Here is a 23,915-nt window from a genome sequence, read left to right as displayed (position 1 = left end):
ATGTGAAGTGAAGCAAACACTCCCACGACGACCCGTTCAGGCACCAAGAGTGGGGTCAGCCAGAGGCAAGGCAACAGGTTGGGGTGTCTCCATGCTTTACTAATATTGTTGTCTTATGAAATTGAAGCAGGGCTCCATAAAGACTAAGGAGGTATATGCTTCTGCTGAGAAATGAAGGCGCCCCACCCCTGTGTGGTGTCCATCCCCATCTTCATGGTCCTGGGAGGACTCTGCTCACACACACAGAATCAGGCTGCTTCAAACTGGCCTGAGCCAATCCAGCCACTCAAAGCTGTTGGGCTTTTTGTGGAAATACTGGGGAACTCTCATGATCCGAAGTGAGTAGGAACTATGCCCTCCCTCCCACACAGTGATATGTTACAAGGAAGACGAGTCTCAGATTAAATTCTACCATGTGTACAAAGTTATCAGCAAGTTGGCTAAACAACTGTACAACCCGTTCCTGTGAGCACCTGACATAAAGTTTCAGCCGGAAGCAAACACAGCAATACCCTGACAGCAGGGCCTGCTAAGCTTCAGGTTAAATCAGCACGCTAAACCTGCCCTTAATTGGAGGCATGGAATTCCAGACCTAAGGCATGGTTTCCAAATTCCAAGGCTGCAGGGCTCACCAGATTCTTATACCCCAGTCACTTGAAGGCGCTGCTAATCTTTCTGGACAAATGTACATATGTATGCCCTTCATTTCACTAGTAAAGCTGACTTCTAAAGCATTCCTTGCATTCATTAGTGAGCCCTCAGGCACAGAGTGAGGTAGCACGGGTTGAAGCACCTGACATTCCCGCACCATTTGCCTCTGGTTTAAGAACTCTTCATTGAGTCCACCTTGGTACTGTGTTTCCCTGAAAATAAGACCCAGCTGGACCGTCAGCTCTAATGCGTCTTTTGGTGCAAAAATTGATACATTATATTATAAGACCCAGTCTTACATTATAGTAAAATAAGACCAGGTCTTATATTAATATTTTTGCTACAAAAGACACATTAGAGCTGACGGTCCGGATGGGTCTTATTTTCGGGGAAACACGGTAGCAAATTCTAATTTAGTAACAAACATATGTGAAAGTACACCCATGTGAAAATCTTTGAAATTAAAGTATAAACAATAAGTGCAATGAGAAGACAGCGTAATATACACGCTGCAGTCAGAGACTTGAGTTCCAGTACTCTGTCACTGACTTACTTTAACGAGCCTCAATTTTCTCATCTATAAAAACAGAAATGGATTTCCTACCCAGTAGGATGGCCACCATCAAAACAACAGAAAATAAGTGTTGGTGAGGATGTGGAGAAATTGCAGCCCTTGCACACTGCTACTGGGAATGTAAAATGGTCCACCTGCTGTGGAAAACAGTACAGGAGCAGGAGTTCCTCAAAACTGAAACACAGAATTCCCGTATGATCCAGCAATTCCACTTGTGGCTATAAACCCAAAAGAGTTGAAAGCAGGAACTTAAACAGATATTTGTACATCTATGTTCATAGCAGCATTATTCATAGTAGCCAAAGAATTGAAGCCACTCAAGCATCCACTGACGGATGCATTTTTTTTAAATGTAATATATGCAGACAATGGAATATTATTCAGCCTTATAAAGGAAGGAAGTTCTGACACAGGCTATAACATGGATGAACCTTGAGGACATCATGCTCAGTGAAATAAGCCTGTCACAAAAGGACAAATACTGTATGGTTCCACTTCTATGAGGTCCCGAGAGGATTCAAATTCATAAAGTAGAATGGTGGGTGCCAGGGGTGGGAGGCAGGAGGCTGGGAAGTTGTTGTTCAATGGGAACAGAGCTTCAGTTTTGCAAGTGATGAAGTTCTAGAGATGGATGATGGTGATGGTTGCACAAGGTAAACGTACTTACTTAGAACCACTGAACCGTACACTTAACAATGGTTAAAATGACAAATTTTATATTATGTGTATTTTACCATAATTAAAGACAATTTTTAAAAGACAGAGATTGTTTCACTAGTTGTTGAATTAAATGAGATGGTGTTTGTGAAGCAGCTCACACAAACGTGCCTGGGGACGTTACAGTTATGAGTGTTATAAACAGCGCTGACTTGATCCTCCCTTTACACCCGTGTTCTTATAGTGGCGTATAGCTTTACAAATTCTGCTCCGCTGCTTAGACTCTGTGCATTCGATTGGAGGAAAGAAAGGGGCAGTGCCCCTGACATTACTGAGGGGACACCGAGTGTGGAGCATGGCATGCCCTCACACTCCTGCAACGTGCTTCCTCCCCCACCCACACCCTCCATCTGGTACAGGATCTGGACACCTCCTCCCAGCCTGTCTCCCATGCCACCTCCCACTCAGAACAGGTGACTGTACCATAACAGGTGCGCCCATCTCCTCGGAAGCCGATGGAGCACTCGCAGGTGAACTGTGTCCCCGGGCCAGGCCGGCAGGCCGCGTTGGTGTCACACCCATGAGTGCCGAGATAGCAAGGGTTCTGCAGGGCGTCAGGGGAGCCATCTGTGAAGGCAGAGACATTGAAACCAGGTAAGTCCTCAGAAACCCTTGCAGGTTCCTCCTTCCAGAGAGGAAGGCAAGACTGAGGACCAGGGGGTGGGGGCCTGGAACAGGGAACCAGGGTGCTAGGTACTTTCCCTAAAGCATCTTTGCCGCAAGCATTTCCACCGCATAACGTACTGGCCGTAAGGCGATTGTGCGTAAAAAAAGATAAAATCATGACAATTAAAGAGGGACATTAAAAAGGACATCATAAAATTTAAAAGACCTTATTGTGAAATACAGACTATTTGAATACATTTCAAATGTGTGTAGATTCATGGCAATACTGCGCAAATAACTGATCTCACTTTGTGATTGTACCTAAGCCCTTATTTCGTTCTGTGGGAAACGTGGTTTCACCTCGGTGCCTTTCTCCTCCCCTGTAGTTGTTTAAGAATAAGAAGCCAGCGAACTCTTACAGTAAAAGTCGTCATCTGGAAGAATGCTGTTTTAAGACGACCACTATTTAACTATTTTCTCTACCATTGAAAGACCCACATTAATGCCATTTCTGGTAAGCAAAGAAAATCCGAAAAGAGTTTTTGCTTTTACTCAAAAGCATTCCCTCACATATGTATGTCTTTCATAAAAGTGAAGTGGTGTAACAGCGAACTTTCAAAAAGCACGTTAGGCCATTTGGGCTCAGGGAAGGTTTCCGTAGGAACTCTCCACTTTCAGAGAGCAGGAAAAACCTGTATTTTATCTTTTTATGACGAGATTGCCTTACAGCCAATTAGGGGGTGAAAATGTTTGCAGCCAAAATGTTTGCGACAAAGATGTCTATGGCAAAAATACCGGACAGGAAAGCAGCTGCCTCCTGTGTCACCCTGGGCAGGACCAGCAAACCACATCCCACGGGCCCCATGCCTGTTTTTGTTAATCAAATTTCACTGGAATCTAGCCACACCCATTCGCTTGCATACAGTCTATGGCTGCTTTTGTGCATGATGGCAGAAGTGAGATGTGTGACAGATCTGTGAGATCTGGATGGCTGGCAAAGCCTAAAATATTTACTATCTGGCCATTTATTATTTGCCTAGAGCTACAGCTATCAAAGGAGGAAGAAGACACCTGCCCTCCTGCTTCATGGAGCCAGATGAGGACAAATGTGACCAACTGGAGAAGTGACCTGGGTATGGCGGGAGAACCAAAATAACTGAAAAAAATGAAAGACCTTAACTCCGGGCCCCCAAATATGCAGAACCCTTGGGGCTCGGAAATTTGGACAATGTGAAATCTGACAGAGATGTCACAGTAGCTCCCCAAAATGCCAGTTCCTTTCACGCAGCCAAAAGCACCCACAGACCAGACCTCGGCACCCACAAGGTGCCGTCACGGGACAGTTTGTTGTAGGCTCCGCACCTGACTTTCATCAGATTTTATTTAGATTTCCTCAGGCTCTGAGCACACATTTCTTTCAGGGTTGAGTATTTTAAAAGCCCTGCCAAGGCCAGCTGCAGGCTTGGATGGCCTGATCTGTAAGGTAACTCACAGGTGAGCATTCTTCACTCCTCCCCAAACCAAATAATGATCAGGTCTTAGGATAGCTGAACAGAGACAGGTAGGCTTTCTAAGAAATCACAGATGTCAAGACATTTTTTTCTGTAAGGAAGATATTTTAGCATAATTTTCTTCCTACTCGAGTAGGAGACAAAAAACAACACGTCACAGAGGAGAGACAGATGTGCAGCACACATGCCTGAGCGGCCGTCTCTTACCCCGCACAGGCCCAATGGAGTTGCTCAGAGCATAGCGCAGGATCCTCTCCTCCTGGTTGTACAGGACAAACACGCTATCCACTGAGAGCTGCTGGGTGCTGGGCTGGGCCAGCCTGGAGTCATCGTGGACACACTCCTGGAAGGTGATAGTCTGGCGCCACTGGTAGGCGTGGACGTTCGAAGCGGCAGTGCCATCCCGCTCAGGCTGTGTCACAGTGTACTCCCGGGTGGAGGAGGACGTGATCACTGGGATGGCGGAGGGCAGGAGGGAGACAAAGGAGGCAGCGTAAAGATGCAGAGCCTTCACGGAGGGCTTTAAAACCATCAGCGGTATCCCTTGCCCACAGTGCTACCGGGGGAAAGAGCAGGTGCAGAAGGTAAATAAGAGCCTTCACGTCTATGCTACCTAGATTTCCCATGCGATTATTGGTATTATTTGCATCACTAATATTTGTTGCTTTTTCTCATCAAGTGCTTCTCTCTCTAAGTTCCTAAGCCACCAAGAACCAACCCAGAGGTTAAGGTCTGGTGGAAAGAGACCACGCTTGGAAGCAGATAAAGCTGAACTCACACCTCGCACCATCGCTCATGACCTGTGTGATCACAGGCTGGTCACTGACTTCTTTAGCCTCCGTTTCCTTTAGAGCATGGGTTGGGATGAGGATGGTAATGTATGTCAAGTTCCTGGAACCAAGCAGGCCAATGCTTTTTTTAAGATCAATTACCACTTAAGGAACACTTACCACGTGACTAGTGCTTCATATAATTTATCTCACTTAAGCGTCAATAAATAGTGGTTCTTATGCATAATCCTAGATCAAGCTGTTCTCTGACATTAAAAAATAAGACATGAAATGAGTTTCAGTAGTCAGTTTCTGACAATTTACTAAGTGCTATGAGCAAACCTCAAAAGAAAGTCTTCCCTACTCAAGAGACTCTGCTTTTCACCCCTGCCATGAAACTCTCAACTTCCTATTTAAAAAAAGTATAAAAGTATAAAAGAGTCTTTATATTTGTGTGCTCTGCTGTAGTTCAAAATAAAGCCAGAGAATAAATAAAAGATTAGTGTAAGCTGCTTCTTGTCCAGCTCCCACGTGCTGGGCTGCCAGAAACACCATCTGGTTGCAGGCTGACCACAGGCTGGGGTCCTGCTACTCATTCCACTTCTTAGTCACCCACTCTCGTCCCCTCAGGATCGCTAACCAAGCCACAAAGCCTTGGTAATTGGTGCAACCTTCGGCAATTTAATAAGAGCCTTGAAAAGGTTCTTCTTGTTTGACTCAGCACATCTGTTTCTAGGAATTGAGTCTTAGAAAAGAATGAGAAATTTGGTCAAGATTTATAATGAAGATGGTCATTTCAACTTGTTATGAGAAGGGAAAATTGGAACTAACCCAAGCTTTAGAAAACAGAATGGTTTAAATCAATAAAAGTTGTACAGATTCATTAAAAAGTGTTTTCAAAGCCTACTTAATAAAACCATAAGATATTCATGATTCGACATTAACTGGAAAAGTGAAGCTATAATAATGTGGCATGATTGCAATTTTATTTAAATAGACTGTATACCTCACTACAGATTATATAATAGTATTACATCAATGTTAAATTTCCTGATTTTGATTATTGTACCGCATCCATGTAAGAGAATATACTTGTATAAGAAAACACATGAAGTATTTAGGGATAAAGGATTATAATATCTACAACTTTCAAAAAATTATATATATGTATAATGAGCGCGAGAGAGAATGATAAAGTAAATGTGGCAAAATGTTAGCTGGTGAAGTGGAGTCAATGGTATGTGGAAATTGTGCTCTTCTCAACTTTTCTGTAAATTTGAAATTATTTAAAATAAAAAGTTAAAACCTCCATGTAGATATATAGTATAATACAATTATATTACTTCTTTTTCAAATTATATAAAGTATGTTGAGATATTTATGCTGGGATATTATATACGAGTTGGTATATATATTTTAGGATTTTTTATATAGTATAAACTAGGGGAAAGGCTGAAAAGAAATATATTTATACCAATAAGGATATCCTGGTTTTACAACTCTAGGTTATGCTTATTTTATTTCTGCACTAAACTCTCTACAGGAATTGTGTACTATCTGTAATAAGAGGGCAAGGTGATTTCGTAAAGTATTGCCCCATGTATTTCCCTCTCTAAAGCCCAGGAGACTGTACCAGCTCGGGCTGTGGCGGGGGTGGCCGGGAGCCCATGGTGAGCGCCAGGCTGTCCCCTCACCATTGCGGGAGTAGTGGTAGAGCTCCGTGTAGGGCTCGATGTGCACCGAGGCGCCAACCGGGATATGCGGCACGTGGCCCTCCAGCTCTGTGTCGATGGTCAGGTGGCCGTGCTCGTCGATACCGCTGAACCGCTGCTTGATGACCAGCTTACCCGGGTGTCCCACGAAGGTCACCTCAGCCTGGCGGGTGAACTCACCCCCTGGAAAACAAGGTCAGCCTGTCACTTTGCTATCAGGGAAGCCACCCTCGTGCTCTCCCTAGGCTCACAGTGCTGGTCTTCAAGGGGGGGGAGGGTGCTTCAGTTTGCTTGGCAGAAATGGGGCTGGTGACACTAAGGACAGAGCTGGGATATCCATGTGGCCCAACTGAGTCATGCACGAGAAGCTCCTTCCTAGCCACAAACCAGCATTGAGATGTGTTGGCTCAGGGGTTGTGCTGAAAACGTAGGGGACCAGGGTTTAACGCTCAACTGTGCTAAGTACTGGTCAGGCGAGCTTTACCCCACTAAGCCTCCAATTCCTGACACACTGTAATAAAAATAAAAAAAGGGACACACTGTATCTTGTGTAGATGAGATGAGATCCAGTACGTTAAACAGTGCTCAGCCGGATGTCCAGTGCTCCAAAATGTCAGCTAAGTCCTGGTCAGGTTGGGTGAATTGTTCAGGGCAAACCATCACCAGTACCAGAAACCACGCCAGGAGCACACTCAAGGGTGTTGGCTCAGGAACTCTCCTGGGTCTGTGCAGGGAAAACTATTTCCGCCTCTTCCAGCTTCTCCCCTTGTCCACATGTACATACACCCATTGAAACGGGTTGGCATGCTACATCCCTGGGGCTAAATCCCACTAGCAACCCTTGAGCTAAGAATGGTCTTCATGTTTTTAAATGTTTTTTTAATCAAAAGAATAATATTTCATGATATGTGAAAACTACATGACATTTAAATTTCAGTGCTATTAATAAAGTTTTATTGGAACACAGTCATGCTCATTCCTTTGCACATCACCTATGGTTGCTTTCTCTCTACAGCGACAGAGTTCAGTAGTTGCAACAGAGATCGTATAGCCTTTAATATTTAGGCAGAGCTTAAAATATTTACTATCTGGCACTTTGCAGAAAGAGTTGACAACTTCTACTTTATAGTACCCCAGTTCCAGGAAGATATCCAGCTGACAACACAGGTCCAGGGGCAACTAAGAAAGACCGTTTTAGTAACAAAGATTTGTTGTAGGGAGTTTGTAAATGCTCCCTTAGCACCCCCGCCCCAAGTCGGTGTGTGCTAGAAAGTATTACCAAATTACATTAACTCTCATACAAAGCAACACCCTATAAAAAGCTGTTCAGGGGAGGAGTAGGGTCTGTGTGTCTGACTGCAAAGCTCGACTATGTCTGCAAAGGATTGAGCATGAAAGTGGTTAAATACTCAAGATACACATGCCTGAGGGATAGGGAGAAAAAACATTAGGCCATAAACTAGAAATCTGGTGGGTGGGTCGGCTCACCCCTTTTCAAATATATAGCCTCTCCTTTCTTAAATGGCCACACTTCAGGGAGTTACATCTACGCTCTGTAACTTTTGGAGGGTGGCGGTGTAAAGCCTCGAGATCCTGCTTTTAGCTGTGTTTCCACAGTTAAGCCATGGCTGAGGCTCCAGTGAGGCTGGGCAGTGGGGAGAAGGCAGGCCTAGGTCTTCGGGGGCAGTGGCTATGTACCTGTGCCACAGACAACAGGCTCCAGGTCCTGAACGTAGCCAGAGATGAAGGACGCTTCATCTGTTCTTCACCTGAACTGTCCCCAGGAAAGGGACTCTAGCATGCACAGGTGCACAGAGCATGGGAGAGGCCGTCACTACACTTGGGGAATGTACCCCCAACCATCTACCCTCATGTCCGCTAAAGGCTGAGCTTTCCCTGACAGGCACAGTGTCTAAGACACTCCAAGGAAAGTCAGGTCCTAAGAGTTAGGATTATGTTTATTGGATTATGTTTAAAATCTTGATTATAATTTACCAGCTAAATTTACCAGCTAGAAATGACAGGTTCCTTTTCTGCAAGCAGATACTGAGGAAATGTTAAATACCAGTCTCAGATTGGTTTGGAAGGCTAGGCAGCCTGGATAAGTGGGACGAGGGAACCTGGGAGCCCCACACTTTGGGAGGTGAGGGCACACGTGATGACATTCGCTCTGCTGGAGACTTCTCAATCCCCCCCACAAAATCACGCCCTGACCCCAGTGCAAGTCTAGATAGTCTTAATTAATATATATTAGTGAAAAAATATTGATAATTTTACCTCAACTTCTTATTTCCGGAGCCACAGAGTACTTATCAGTAAGTTGTTTGTGGACACGGAGTTCCCTTTCCGTTCACCCCAGGCCCCACTGTGCACCCATTGGTTTTACTGTCTGTTGTGCGTACCCGTGATGCTGAACCCATTCTTGAATCCATCTTGCTCCACTGCAAACATCCATCCAATGATGCCTCCCACAGGGGCCAGAGGGAGCAGGGAGTACCCGACGGTCTCGGGGATGGTGCTGATGGCGGTGTAGGAGCGCCCGTGGTTCATTACCACGTACGAGTGCAGGTCGGTGTTCTCAAACACAATGGGGACCGGGCTGTTCCCCACGAAGATCCTTCCTTTCACCTTGCCATTAACTCGCTGGGGGGAACCTGAGCAAGAAACAAAGGAAGAAGCCAGACTTTCACAAAAGAAAAACGTCTGGTAGGACCTGTACCTATAAAGCAAAGAGGCAAAAAAGGTGTTAGGTAAAGGGCTTTGGGATCAGTGTGTCATTCTTCCAACAAGACAGTACCCACCATGCCTGTCTGTGAGCCTGAGAAACTCCAGGTCCTGCTCTCTGTCCCCATGCTGACTGGTAATGGACAGCAAGAAAGGGGCTCCAATGGGAGTTGTGTGTGATGAAGGAAGTTACAGGCAAGTAAAATGATCTCAGAGAAGAACAGTATCACAGGCGATCTAGAACTAGGTGACCATAAAATCAGTCACTTTGGAGAGTATAAGGGATAGACTTAGTAATTTCACTGGGACGACAGGCCAGGACTGGATGGTCCTGGGCATCTAGAGCCTTTGGTTGCCTGCCTGACCTATAACATACGAACAAGCATCTCTGGCTGAAATAGTCCTATGACCCAGGTTAGGACTGCAGGTCTGAGCGCTGGCTCTTCCTGCAGCCCAAGTCAGCACACGTGGCCACACAAACACGCCCTCTGATGTAGGACCCACTTGTGGGCTGGGATGTGTATTGATTGTTCCTTTCAGACCACTGCGAAAAATATGAGACCAACTGTGGCAAATTTGAAATCATTTTTCATAAATTGCCAAACAGTATATGTAAGATATCGTTTTTGTTTTCAAAATTACACTAATAATAAATGTTAGCATATACCTAGGGGTATACCTGAAGAGATGTACACAAAACTTCTCACAGGGGTTAACTCAGGGCAATAGGGTGAACCTTCATTTGCTATACTATATATCTCTATAATGTTTCAATATTTATAACTTGCACATATTTATTATTGTTTATCAGGAAAAGATCTAAATAAATTATGTTGTTCTTGTATTCAAATAAGAACACTGAAGGCTACCAAATGACCTCTATTACACAGAAGAGTGCACTTAAAGAATAAGCTTTCATTGTGGATTTTCAGCAATTCCAACTCCTAGGTGTATACCCAAAAGAAAAGAAAACATATGTCCCCACAAAAACTTGTACGCAAATGTTCCTGGCAGCATTATTCATAATAGCCAAAATAGGAACCACCCAAATGTCCATCAATTGATGAATGGATACACGAAATATGGTTTATCCATGCAATGGAATATTATTTAGCTAGAAAAAAGGACTGAGGCACTGATACATGCTAACCCATGGATGAACCTTGAAAATATTATGCTGGGTGAAAAAAGCCAAACACAAAAGCCATCACAAATTGTATGATTCCATTTACATGAAATGTACAGAACAGAAAAACCTGTATTGACAGAAAGCAGATAGTTGCTGCCAGGCGCTGGGGGACTTGGGGAAACTGAGAGTGTCTGCGAATGGATATGGGATTTCTTTCTGGAGTGATGAAAATGTTCTAGTTAGAGGTGACAGTTGCACGACTTAGTGAATAGACTAAAAACTACCAAATTGTCTACTTTAAACAAGTGTGTTAATCATTAAAAAAAACTGAAAGAAGAGCTAAATAAGTCACTTTGGACTGTTCAGGTTTGATGGAGATTAAATTCTATCAGTTACTGGTTGTACATGTCTTCTTTTCTTCCCAGCTTAGAAATTACTAGGCTGGGCTTTCACACCCAATTCCCTCACTCGGTCTCAGCAGAGTTTTCTGAGCACAGAGATTTCCTAGTAAAGTTGCTGAATAGACTTAGACAGACGGGCTTGTCCCTGGGCATCATCACCCACATCCTGAAGACCTGTTGCGGTGTTCAGGATGCCGGGTTGCTAACAGGGTGGCTGGTAAGCCAACGCCACGCAACAGACCAAGTTTTTCTGCACACAAATTGTGTCATGATACTGAAGAATGCTGTGGAATTAGAAGACTAATATCGAAAAAAAAAAACGCACTCCCAAACAATTACAGAAACGAGCAGGAAAGCCAAGTTAAGGAAACCAAACAATTTTTTTCAACCAAACTCTGAGCTAGAAAAATATTTCAAAACTACCAAGAATCCGACAAATATTTAGACTATGCAACTCTTACGGGGCATGTATATAATATCAAAATGTGGGGCCAGACAGTTTATCATATCTGAGCTCGCTGCCAGACACACTGCTCAGTATTTCCAGCTCTGATCTGTGGCACGGGAAGAGCTAATGAGGTTGCTTTTTGAGAATAAGCTTTTGTTGTGGATTTTGGAAGCTTCTCCCAGGGTGAGGGCAGTATAAAAGCCAAGCCTACAACAAAGAAGCACAGGCATACCAGCCCGGGGTGGTGGGATTTAGAAGAAAACAGAAAACACATTTAGAGAAGTTAAAAACATCCCCCAAATGAACATAGTAAGTATACAAAATTTTCTTTCATTGCCAAAGTAAGTATTCAACAAAAGTCACTTTATCTAATTGTGACCCAGAACAAAACTTTTTTTTTTTTTTTTTTTACACAGCAAATTAAAAGAACTTATTTAACTATAGATTCCCGAGAATCTGGAAAACAGGACACATTCTTCCAACTGAGTTTTGTTTAGTCAAATTTTGTGAAGCAATTGAGGTTCCTCATTAAACACCAGGAAAATGACCAGTGACAAGTGAAGAGACTTGGCATCCGAAGGGACAAATATTCAGTATGGTAGGGTTTTTGTTGCTTTTGTTTTAATTCAAGTTTATGGCCCCCGGCTCCCCTAGGGCTCACTCTGAGTAAACTGTTATCCGGACCCCCTAGACTTTGGGAGAGAAGATTCTTCTGACCATCTGAGAGCATTGGGACTGCTTGGTGCTTTGGGGAACGGAGCTCAGAAGTGATGTCACCCCACAGCTGAATCCATTTTTGGAATTAGTCCCACGATGGGTTCAGTGCTCTAGAATTAACTGGCGCACCCCATTTGTCCACCATCACCACGCTATGATTTTAGGGGCAAGAAAGAGAAAACCAAAGGGACAGGGGACTGGGACAGACATCACCCAGTATATACTTTGGTCTATGCCAACCTACCATGGCCCTGCCTTGGTTTAACACCCGTTAGGATAGTCAGGTCTGTGAGCAATGCCAACTAAGAGGTTTGAAAGAAACCAAGGAAAATGAGAGGCATCAATAATTCCTGGTCCAGGCCGCATAATGTCATCAACTTCAGCCTTTGTCCCATGCTACAGGCAGTAGTGAAGATGAGTTCCAAGTGGCAGTCATTTCCTAGATAGAGAAATGGCACAGGAAAGAAAGAGACCTCCGCGAAGAACGCCCATAGGAAGTATGAGAAAGAATGAGAGATTAAATAACATCGCCCCACTGGACACACCACGCCCCTTTAGAGATCTGGGTAGAGGCAACATTTCAACTCAAGCACCGAAACCGTAACTCCACTCGCCCTCCTTCTCCCCCACGAATTGCACACAGAAAAGCAGAGTACCTTCGGCAACACATTGCCGGCCATTCCCCGTGTAGCCGGCGACGCAGCTGCAACAGAAGCCGGTGGCGAAGTCCCTGCATTCTGCGTGCACGGAGCACTGGTGTCTGCTGTTGGCGCACGTCGGGCGGGAATCTGTGTTGTAGCTGAAAACTGTTCAGAGAAAATACAGCACACCAGTGAGCGTGTCTCTGGGCTCTGGACCAGGAGCTGGCACATGGTGCGCCCAGCCCTGCAGAATGAATTCACATGTGCTGGGGTGGGTCAGGGACAGGAGACAGCATGGGGCTCCATGACTCAAACCATCACAGCCAATGGGGCTAAAAGGGGTTTGAGAAATCACAGAGGCAAATTATTTAAAAATGCTATAATCCAGTGTCCTCAGGATCACTGCACCTATATGGCGTTATGCCATCCAATATCAATCTTACTATGGTGTCCATTCAATGTAGTCAGAAAGATCAGCTTCACACTTTGGTAGGGAACCTTAAAATTTTTTTTTTACTATTTTTTAATTGTGGCAAAATACGTATGACATAAAATTTGCCATTTCAATGAACTTAAAATATTTTTTAAAAATTTCACCCCACTTTTCTCCCCAGGGAAGAACTCAGAAGCTCTTATACGCAAAAGCTGATTAGAAATAATTCTTCAGTCATACCTGGTCTAAAAGCCTTTGGCCCAAGAAACAAAAAGAATGTCTACATATTTCAAATTTCTACCTCCCAGGTTCAATTTATTAGAATTGGGAACTAACTCATTACACTTAATAATCCAGAGCCAATTAATTTGGAATGAAGCTCAAAAGCGCAAGAAGGAATGAACTTTTAGAGGGGACAGTGATCCAATTTATAATTGACTGGTAGGAGTGAAAATAAAAGTAAAGTTTAACCCAGGAAGATTCAACGAGTTCTACATGCTCAGAAGGGAATTGCCACTTTGTAGAAAGATGGCGTTTGGAGCTAGATACACTTGGACCCTGAGCTGAACACATGTGACACTACTGATTGCTTAAGCTCCGGCTGCGGGCCCAGCTCCCAGTGGGTCCCCAAGGCCTGTGTATCTGGGGGTGACTACTCAAATAACACCAGGAATGCACTGCTGGCTACGGAAGACTGACCTTTCTAATAAAAACAGTGAAATAACTGGGATAGAGGGACAGAAAAACATCTGTTTTAGACACATAGGTTCAAATGTAGGCTTTCAGTAGTACTGAGTAATATACCACCATATATTGTTGGGGCTAGATACAATCTCATTTCAACATGATGGCTTCACAAAGGAGAATTTCAGAGACACATAGACAGGGTGAAAGCTCAAAACTCAACATCTGCAACTAAACATACCCAACATATCTGAGGAGATCCCTCTGAAACCTAGTTCCAAGAGCAGAGTGTCATGTGCTAAGAGATGTCAGCATCATCCCAGGAAATCCAGGGGGAGCCCTGAGACATGGACCCATGCCCTCATCGTACCACTAAAGGGCAACATCTCCATTTCTGTGCCTGAGAAGTAAGTAAGCACACTACCCCGGCCACCAGACCTTGCCCATGCTTCTTTGGGATACTCAAGAAGAACAAACATGTATGACTATTGTTAGGAAACAAATCAGGACAAGTAAGAAGAACTGAAAATGAGTGAGTACGTGCAATGGAGTAGATTTTTCTGAGGGCCTTATCATAACTTTGAAGTAGAAACAGTAGAGTCATAGTAAGCATTATTTAAAGCTTGGACCATCCCATATATGAATCTCAGTGGAGTATAGGTCAACCTGAAGAGCAAAAATTAATGAACACAGTTTAGTTTGAACGTCTTTTACAAGACAAATAAAACAAAGCATGATAGCGTTCAAATGGCTTTCCCTCAAAATGTAGCAAAAACCTGATATACACGTAGTATGGTTAACTACAAGATACTGTACTTTAAAACTACATTTTAAAAGGGGATCTACTTATTTGGTATCTAAATCTTCACAAACCAAATCTGAAACTGACAGGACCTGGGAGGAAAAATAATCAACCATTCTCATTCCAAAACCAAGAGGAAATAAATGTCAAAGATAAACTGCGTCAACGGCCAAAGGAACTTCTAAAATGTTTTTTCAGGTGGGTGAATATATTTCTGATCTCAGAAGTCGCAAATAAGAAAATCTGACTTTCAAAATAATTCTAAAAACACTTTTCTCCTTAAAACAGACAACAGGGAATAACAGGAAACTTGAAAGAGGACATGCTCAACAGTCTCCATAACCACAGCCCTAATCCCAAAAGATCACTTGAGCCTTTGAAGCCACGGGGGCCTGTCACAGCTCTACAGCTGTGAGCTCTCGCCCTACTTCCCACGCTCTCGTCCTCACAAGCCACCATAGAATGCACACAGCACACACCCCTCCAGCACTTGTCCTCTGCCTGGAAACCCAAGTGTCCAAGCATGTGCCAACTGCAACTTCAACCACCTTACCCACTTCTGTTTCCTCAACTTCATCCACATCTATGACCTGTGGCTGCTGCTGGGGGAACCTGTCCACAGGCAGCTGGAAAGACCGGGTCCTCTCGGTCGAAGGTCCAGCGGGTCTCTCGGTGCCCCGGCGGCGGGGGGAGAGGACATGCATGTCGTATGTGCCAGTGTCTCCCCTTCTCGGAGCCTCATAGGGGAAGGATGTGGTGCGAACGTCCTCTGGGGCCAGACTTGTCACCGAGTCATAATCTTCATCATCATACTCTTCATCATCCGGTCTGAGGTTCACATCTGCAGACACCACACCACTGGCTGTGGCCAGACTCCCAATCTCAAACACCCAGATACCCTGCTGCCCAGAGTTGCTGCTCCTAAAAGAAAGAACAGACTTCTTGGAAATAAACCAGCAGCCCACCAAGAGCCCCCATTAACCAAGCAGAAGTGTCAATCTGAAACCCAGAGCCTGTCACTGCTTCTGCCTACAGCCGGGCTGGAGGGTGGGAGAAGCCATCACGTCTGGTCGTCACAGAGCTGAGGCCATCCAGGGCTATTTGGTGAGGCTGTGTCCGAGAGGACACAGACTAACACAGGTTTACCCTCTGCCATTCAAGAAGTGCACTCCAGGGATACTTGCCAGGCCTTAAAATGCTACTTATACTAATTGCTGGTTATGTGCCCAGCCATATGTGCAGCCTGTTGAATAGCGTCATTCATTCTCTCTATTCATTACTCTCTTTCCATGGCATGGTGTGATATAATGAGAAATATATACAGTGAGCTTTGAACAATGTGGAGGCTAGGAGTGCTAACCCCCCACACCATGGAAAATCTACATATAACTTTTGACTCCCCCAAAACTTAATGACTAATAGCCCTACTATTGACCAGAAGCCTTACCTATAACAGAAACAGTTGATTAACACACATTTTGTATGTTATATGTATTGTATACTATATTCTTACAATAAAGAAAGCTAGAGACAAGAAAATAAATGTTAGTAAGAAAATCCTAAGGAAGAGAAAATACAGTTACAGTGTTTATTGAAAAAAATCCACTTGTACGTGGACCTGCATAGTTCAAACATGTGTTGTTCAAGGGTCAACTGTATTTGGTCTTATCTCTGGTCCTGGCAGACGATAAAACCTTGTAATCTCTAGAGTGTTAAGAGTGTCTTTTTGTATACTAATGAGATAAGGAGTGACTGGGAACTCTAGATAGCTTCAGGATGGGGGTTGGTCACTAGAAAGACCAAAGCATGATTATAGGGTTGGAATTTTCAGCCCCACGCCTGGATTTCCAGGAGGGGAGGGGTTGGAGACTGAGTTAATTTCCAGTGGCCAGTGATATAATCCACTTGCTTATGTAATACAAACCCCTAAAGGATGAGGTGGGGAGAGCATCAGGTGTGATGTAGCCAGAGAGAGCAAGGAAGCTCCATGCCCCCTCTCTCTCCCTCGCCATGCCCTGTGCATCTCTTTTATTTGACTGTTTCTGAGTTGTGTCTTTATAATAAACTGGTAACAGTAAGCAAAGTGCTTTCCTGAGTTCTGTGACCTGTTCTAGCAAATTATCGAATCTGAGCGGTGGGGGCAGCTTGCAACCTGGGACTTGTGACTGGCATCTGAAGTGGAAGCGTCTTGTGAGACTGAGTCCTTCACCTGTGAGGTCTGTGCTAACTCCAGGCAGTTAATGTCAGAATTGAATTGAACTGAAGGACACCGGTTGGTGTCTGCAGAGTTGGAGACCTTGGTGTCGGGGGAAAAAACCCCACATATTTGGTGTCAGAAGTGCAAGTGAAAACAGTACAGACTTGGTTTATTAGAAATCCCAGCTCTATGGGGTGCAAAATCTTGGACAGTCCCGGTTTACATTTTGACACTCAAAGAGTATAGTAAAATGCAGATGAGATTCAGACTCTAAAGGCATTTTATAACTATAAAACACAACAGAATATCCCTAATCTGTACTTCTTGCTGCACCATCTTTACTGGTCTTATCAGATTACACAGTGGAAAGAAGGGACATACATTACTCAGTGGAGAACACCAAGCAAAATATTGGGGTGGCATGGGGGAGAGGAATCAATAAAGCCCTACACAAATAGGACGTCCAGCCAAAGTAAAGGTCTCATGCAAAGTCAGGTGGAGTGCAGGAACCGGCTTGCACCAGCTCGTGATAAGCCAGTTGTTAAATTTTAGGAACTTCACAAGCCACTTATTAAACACAGCCATTGTAAAAAATTAAATTATATAATTTAAATTGATAAGTTATATTTTGAAAAAGGCAATAAAAACTTGAAACTCATCCCATCTGAATTATGTTACAATGGTCTATGTTCTTGAAATTATTTAAGGATATTGCATCTGTGTGGTGAGAGTACTCTATAATACTATTCCAGGGTGATTCCACTTAAATACATCTTTTCTCAGCTCCACATTGAGCGACATGACGTGAATAGCTGGAAACTGGCCACGGCAGCAGCGTGTACACCATGGACATAGGCAAATGCTATAAATGAGGCCCCCTAACTCCTGTAAAGCCTGTTGTTTGCATCTACCAGCACACCATTAAGTAAAGGGCAGAGGCGTTTTAGATTCAATTTGACAATATGAAATTGGAGTGGGGGGGGCGTCTTTATATTTTAAAGAATGGGGAAGAAAGGATTTTAATTTTAGAAAAAGCAGTCTGAGCTTTCCTCCCTTTTGCCAAATTATACAAAATAGCCCGAGAGCACTATTTATGTTGTAAGAATTTCCTGCTTAGTCAATGTAGGGAAAAGAGTTTTTTCAACCTTCGGTTCATAGCAAGAAATGCGTTTAAATAACTTTTATTTCTAACGTTATACTTACAAAGGAGATGGTAGAAACTGTTCCAAATGAGGACTATCTCTAAAAAGTAGCATACCTGTTCATTCTATGTTCCCTTGAGTTCATCAGAAGAATGTACCACATAATATAAAAACTACATACAAAATTTAAATCCGTGGGAACATTTTTTTAGGTAATGTTCTGTAATGCTCCTTATGTTACCATTAATAAAATAATAAAGTGACAATCTTATTAAGGGGAGAATCTACTGAAGAACAAAGAAGCATACTTGGCCAAATTTCCAATTGATTCTCTGTCATTAGCAAATATATTGAAAGCTCCGTCGCTCTTCCACAGAAATCCCACTAGCCCTTGGCTGAACGCGACCACAGCGGGAACCTGGTTCTCGTCCTTCTTAGAGAATGTCGTTGTGAACTGCAGACCATCTTCAGGATAAAGGAAAATGGCGTAGGAGCTGGAGTCAGAGGAGGCCAGAACAGCCTGGAATGTGTTTCTCTGTGAAGGTGAGTGGAAATTCAGTTACTTAGAAAAATATCTACAGATCTGAAAATGTGCTATTCACCACATTATATATAAAAAGTATAGCAATGGCAGTGTTCTCACCTTATTTTAAAAGAAGTACATTTGTAGCAAGGACCAAGTATTCCAGAATAACTCCACTTAAATATCTCTGAGGCTATGTCAACATGAAATTTTCTGATTAATGAAAACCTTCTGCATAACTGTGGCCCTAAGGTTAACCAAAAATGATAGAGACAGTGGCCTAAATCTCATATAACAGCAAATTCTGACCCTTAGAATTTGTTTCCATGGCCAGTAAACATATTCAACCACACTCGTTAGGCATATACCTACTGAAACCAGCCGCTATTCAGTAAGAAGGAACATGAGCTTCGGGAGAAAACAGCTCTGGATCCAAACCCTTACTCGTCCTTGGTGTGTGAACTTGGGCATAAAGCCCTCTAAGCCTCGGTTTCTGAATAAGATGCAGATAAAACCACCTACTTCATAGAAATGGTAGGAGGATGACATGAGGCAACATACGAAGGGCCAGGCACAGAGAAAGTATTGTTTAAATGTGAGTCCCTTTCCTATGTGCTAAGTATTGCCCTGAGTAAAAAGACATGGTGCCTGAGAATTTACAGCCTAGATGGGAAGACTGAACATGAATAAAACATCACAAAGCCGGGGGAAAGATTCTGTAACAGAGTTCTGTGCAAGGGTATAGGAGCCACAGGATGTGCTGGACACTGTGGGGATGGGAGCAGAGGAGGCTGGCTGAGTCTGAAAGAACAAGCAGGAGTTTGACACCTGTAGACAGGGTCAGGGGGAGGATGACCCAAGGGCAAGATATTGCAGGTAATACCACAACAATTGCGTGATCAGGGAATTGCAAACCATGGGGTGCAGCTGCTGCTGGGGTGTGTAGAGACGTAAGGGTCAGAGGACATCAGGCCCCGAGGCAGGCGTGGGCTCCGTACAGGGGGCTAGGTGTTTATCATGCAGGGTAAAGGGGGAAAATTACATTACCCTGGGAAAATGTAAGGTTTTAAGAAGTTTCAAGTACAGCACTCAGATACAGGACACAAGATACAGGTGCAAAGCAAAGTGTGTCATGCACGCCCATGACAAACTTTCCCAAAGTGTGTTCTATGGGATGTAACGTATCTTATTTGGGAGGGGAAAAAGGGGTAGCCGAAAGGCTGGGGGACTGCTACACTGAACAAAATTAAGCAGGTTTCTTTACTGCATGACTTTTCAGAGTGAGCCACAAAGAGGGAGCTATAGCTTTCACGTTTCCCAAACTAGTTTGGCCACGGGAAGCCTTTTTCTCAAGGGCCATCTTGTAAGACTAGTGTTCCGAGGTACACACTTGGGGAACTACCAGACTGGAACATCCCCCATTTAGATGGGGACCTGTCAAGTTTCTCCCTACCCTGTTATCCTATAAAAATTAAATAGTGGTGGAGAAAAATTATTTTTCCAAGGAGAAATTGAGGCGTGTCCAAAAGCATCACTTCAGATCTAGAGATGGCTTCGTGACCTACTCAGATATCAAGGGCAAGTCCAAGCTCTGCACACCTACAGCCTTTCCTGACCACTGTGTTACAGAGACGCCCACCCCTGTGTTATGATTGAACTTGTGTTCTGAACCATTCACATGGTGCACTGGATTTTGTCTCCCCGACTAGAGTGTGGGCCTTGTTTTTATTTCTTCACATCCCTCAAGACTACTGTTATTTTAACCAATCACTTCAGATTAATAACATCTCTATTTAGAAACTACCTCCTCCTATCCAACGCAAAGTAGGAGCTTCTAGGGGATGGGGTTTATCAACCCTATTCTTGCCGTCTAGCATTCTTCTCAGAAACTGACTTTCTTTAACCTAATCGTCATTGAAATATAGATTTATAGCCTTGTAGATAAAGTGTTGGAAGGTTTGGACCTGCAATAACCAGCCTACTAGATTTTGCTGGGATGTCCTGTCTTTGTGAATGACATAGCGTGATGTACATCAGAGCAGCACAAATCAGACCAAACAGCACCAAGCCAACCCATTAGAGTCTCTGGACTGGTACCTGGGTGAATGCTCACCTTGCCTTCCTGGGCAGGATCCTTGCTGGGCCCTTGGTAGGGGGCCACAGAGTCCCAGGTGACAATCACCACACTACGGGGCTGGAAAGAGATTTCTGGGAACCCTCTCTGGACATACTCCCCTGCCAGCTGAGTGACAGAGGGGGATAGGTCTTCTCGATAATAAACCTTCCCGAGGCCACCTGTTGTATCCAAGTCTGCCAGGAAAGGTGCCACTGCCCCGAAGGTTGGAGGGAAGAGCCCGGGATGAGTTTCTTCAGCTGGGGGTTCACTCATGGCAATGAGGCCATTCGTGGTGACCTGTGCAAAATCAAGCAAAGTTAAAAGGAATGCAGAAATAACATCTTCCTTGGGGGGACTGAGCACCCACTCACAGAATGCTGTCACAGGTGCCCACAGTATGTCAAATAAAGCAGAATCAGAGAAAGACATGACCCTGAGTAGAACTCAGCATTTGTTTCCTGGGCAGACGGCCTGGTGGAAGGAGCACAGGGCAAGAAACACAGGCCCTGAGTCTGGCAGGTACTGAAACTTGGAGTCTCAGACTTTCCTTAGGTGTGTGCTTGGGATCCTGCAAAGCTCCACTCAGCCTAAGTTATTATTAAAGCCTTCGTCGATTCCCCCGACAAGCTGAGTACCCCTTACACTAGGGCTAAATGCTATGGGTCCACTGGGTAGCACAGTCTCTGCTGGGGAGGACCTGGGGAAGGACTGACACAAACAGATGGTGAGACGATAAGTAAACGATAAGCCAGGTGTCAAGACGAGAATCAGAATGGGGCATTATGGGGCATTATTTTGAACAGTTTAATGCCTTAGAATAATAGCCAACATTTATTGAAGGTTTACCATGTTGCAGGCACCTTATTAACATCTAATCCTCAGCAAAACCCCCTAAGATTAGGTACTACAACGATCCACATTTTTCTGATGGGGAAAATGAAGCAAGCGAATCAATTTGTCCAAAGTTACCGATAAGGGGCAACACTGGGATTGGAACCCAGGGAGCTGGACCCCACAGTTGTCTCTCCTACTCTCTGTGTGTACAGCTTTCTTGGAATCAGTTATAACTGCCTGTAAAAAGCTATCACTGTTCTTATCCAACTCAAACCCACAGTCCTTGGGAAAGGGGAACGGGACAAACAGTGCCACAGTGCTGGGGGTACGTGGCCACCTGCAAAGCCACTGAGAATGAGACTTTGACCCCACTCTCTTTCTCATTCCTGCGCTGATAATATAGAACCCACTCTAGCAGTCTTTTTACTTCGAGAATCTGTGAATTAAAAAAAAAAATCCCTAATCGAATGGTAGAGATTTTGTAAATGGCACCCCAGTTTTCACTTTAAGAGGCTGGGGGTTGGAAAAACACCAATGAAAATGGGACTCTTGATTGTCCAGGGGTTGATTTGAAGGCCTGGGGGGTTTTCCAGGTCACTTATTTCCCTCCCTCCTCCTCCCACAGCCTTATCATTAGGTCACTTCAGACCTGTTACTGGAGGAGGGACGGGGGTAGACAAAATGAGAAGGACTTACGACCAACATCTTGCAATGTGCCAAGAACCAGGTAATAATGTCCAACATGTTGGAGACGATTAAACAAGTTTTGGGAGTGGACTTAGCAAAACCTCCCTTTTTACCAAATTTCATGGGTTGTGAGCTTTTTAGGGGACAGACTCTCATCATCACCTGGCACCAGCAATGATTTTCTAGAATCCATTGATGATTTTCTAGAATACGCTGACAGGCTGCAGAGAAGGGGGTCTGGGAAGGAGCCCGCCCAGCTGGGCTCTCCCCCACCCCCACCCAAACACCTCTCAGCACAAACATCCTGAGGTTTACGGAGTGGGAGTGTGGGAAAAGGCTCACTTTCTCAAGCCACCAGAAGTTGGCAGTTACCAGCTGCTCTTGGCGAGTAACACACAGAGGCCACATATGGACAACTTAGTTTGAAAAAGCTGTTTTCCAGTGAAATTTCAGTCAGTCCAACAACTTTGAAAAGGCACCCAGTGTCTTTCATTATTTAGCACCTGGGCACAGGAATATTACTATTTTCACAAGGAGTGCTTCAGGAATCGAGTTTTCAGACCAGTATCACCAAGCACTGCAGACACTTTGGACAAAGACCAGATAATCCTCGGGAGTATTAATATTAGTTTTGGAAAATGATTTTTCCGCCAGTTTTTCTGCACATTCAACTCAATTGTCTGCGATCGTGAAGAAAGATGACATCACAGATAAATGTCACACACAGAACATCCAGAAGTTTCATTTAATTCTTAGCTTTAAACTTCTCCCCAGCAAACTTTTTTTTTCAGATATAGCAATTAACGGCAGGCTTGACAGACAATATTCCCATACATTTGGGTGCCAGTCTCATTTGACAAATCAGTCAAGCACGTGATGCTCCTACTAGCTTGTTCCTTTTCTCCATCTTTTTAAAGTGTCATCGAGCAATTCAAGAGGAGGGCAGGGAATGCAAAGGGTAGGCACTTAGGAGGCCAGGAGGACAGACCCGGTTACAGGCTCCAAGGGGACTAGACTGGCGACCCTGGAGGGACTCACGCAGCCACCTATCCCGCTGCCCAGGGCTGTCGCCATGCCATCCTTTACCCAGTTGCTTAAGCCCGGGCACTTGGGAGTTGGCTTTGAGTCCTTCCTCATTCTCACCCCATGCTATGTGTGTCCTACCCCTAGAGTATATGGCACTTTCTCCATCGTCACTGCAACCTCACGCATTCACAAGACTGGCTCTGTCTCATCCTTCAGGGCTCAGCTGAAGTAACACCTTCTAAGAGAGCTTCCTCCAACCATCCAGTGTAGGCTCCTCCCACTCGACCCTCTCTCCCTCACTCCCTGAACCTGGATTTATATCCATCTCCTATTTGTTTCCTTCCAGAAGCGGACCACAAGTTTGTAATGATCTCACTCACTGCCTGCTTGCTGGCTCTGGTTGCTGCCCCCACTGGGTTGTACCTCCCTCCAGAGCCAGGACCACCTCCGTCTTGGTCTCTGCAGTAACTGCAGAGCTTACACTTGAACTACCTTCCTGACTTCCTCCAGGAAACAGGGCAGGGAATTTCATGCAGGATAAGGCCTGCAAACTGAGACTGTGCTAGAAATCATGCCTGCAGGTGCACGGGCCACGAGAGACCAATCACTGCATTAGGTGTGACTGAGGTTCCTTCCACTGGTGTGTGACACTGATTACTACACAAGGAGTCTGCATAAATATGAACTGATAACTTGAATCCAAGCAAGTCTCTAGACTTAACTACCAGTTTACAGGAAATACAGGGGACAGAGAACATGTTAAATGATACCAGAGCAATGCAGTCAAAATCACACAGGACACACTGCAGGACAAACACCCAGTTTCTTTAATAAACACATTTCAAGCAAAAAAGAGATGAGGGGAACCTG

At 44.4% G+C, this 23,915-nt stretch overlaps 1 protein-coding gene across 1 annotated transcript in view; it reads right to left on the bottom strand.

Annotated features, from left to right (window-relative positions):
- NID1 (nidogen 1) overlaps window positions 1-23,915 on the bottom strand; it is a 71,571-nt gene that overhangs the window by 33,981 nt on the left and 13,675 nt on the right. Inside the window, exons 2-9 of the mRNA XM_033099442.1 lie at window positions 20,496-20,795; window positions 18,168-18,394; window positions 15,074-15,441; window positions 12,617-12,766; window positions 8,944-9,195; window positions 6,524-6,724; window positions 4,267-4,512; window positions 2,366-2,509 (exon numbers count right to left, since the gene is read on the bottom strand). Coding sequence (XP_032955333.1) covers window positions 2,366-2,509; window positions 4,267-4,512; window positions 6,524-6,724; window positions 8,944-9,195; window positions 12,617-12,766; window positions 15,074-15,441; window positions 18,168-18,394; window positions 20,496-20,795 — 1,888 coding nt within the window. The remainder of the gene's footprint in view (window positions 1-2,365; window positions 2,510-4,266; window positions 4,513-6,523; window positions 6,725-8,943; window positions 9,196-12,616; window positions 12,767-15,073; window positions 15,442-18,167; window positions 18,395-20,495; window positions 20,796-23,915) is intronic.

Source organism: Rhinolophus ferrumequinum, chromosome 27, assembly GCF_004115265.2.
Source record: "Rhinolophus ferrumequinum isolate MPI-CBG mRhiFer1 chromosome 27, mRhiFer1_v1.p, whole genome shotgun sequence".
NCBI lineage: Eukaryota > Metazoa > Chordata > Mammalia > Chiroptera > Rhinolophidae > Rhinolophus > Rhinolophus ferrumequinum.
Note: the sequence above shows the minus strand (reverse complement) of the source record. Positions and strands in the feature narration are given on the sequence as shown.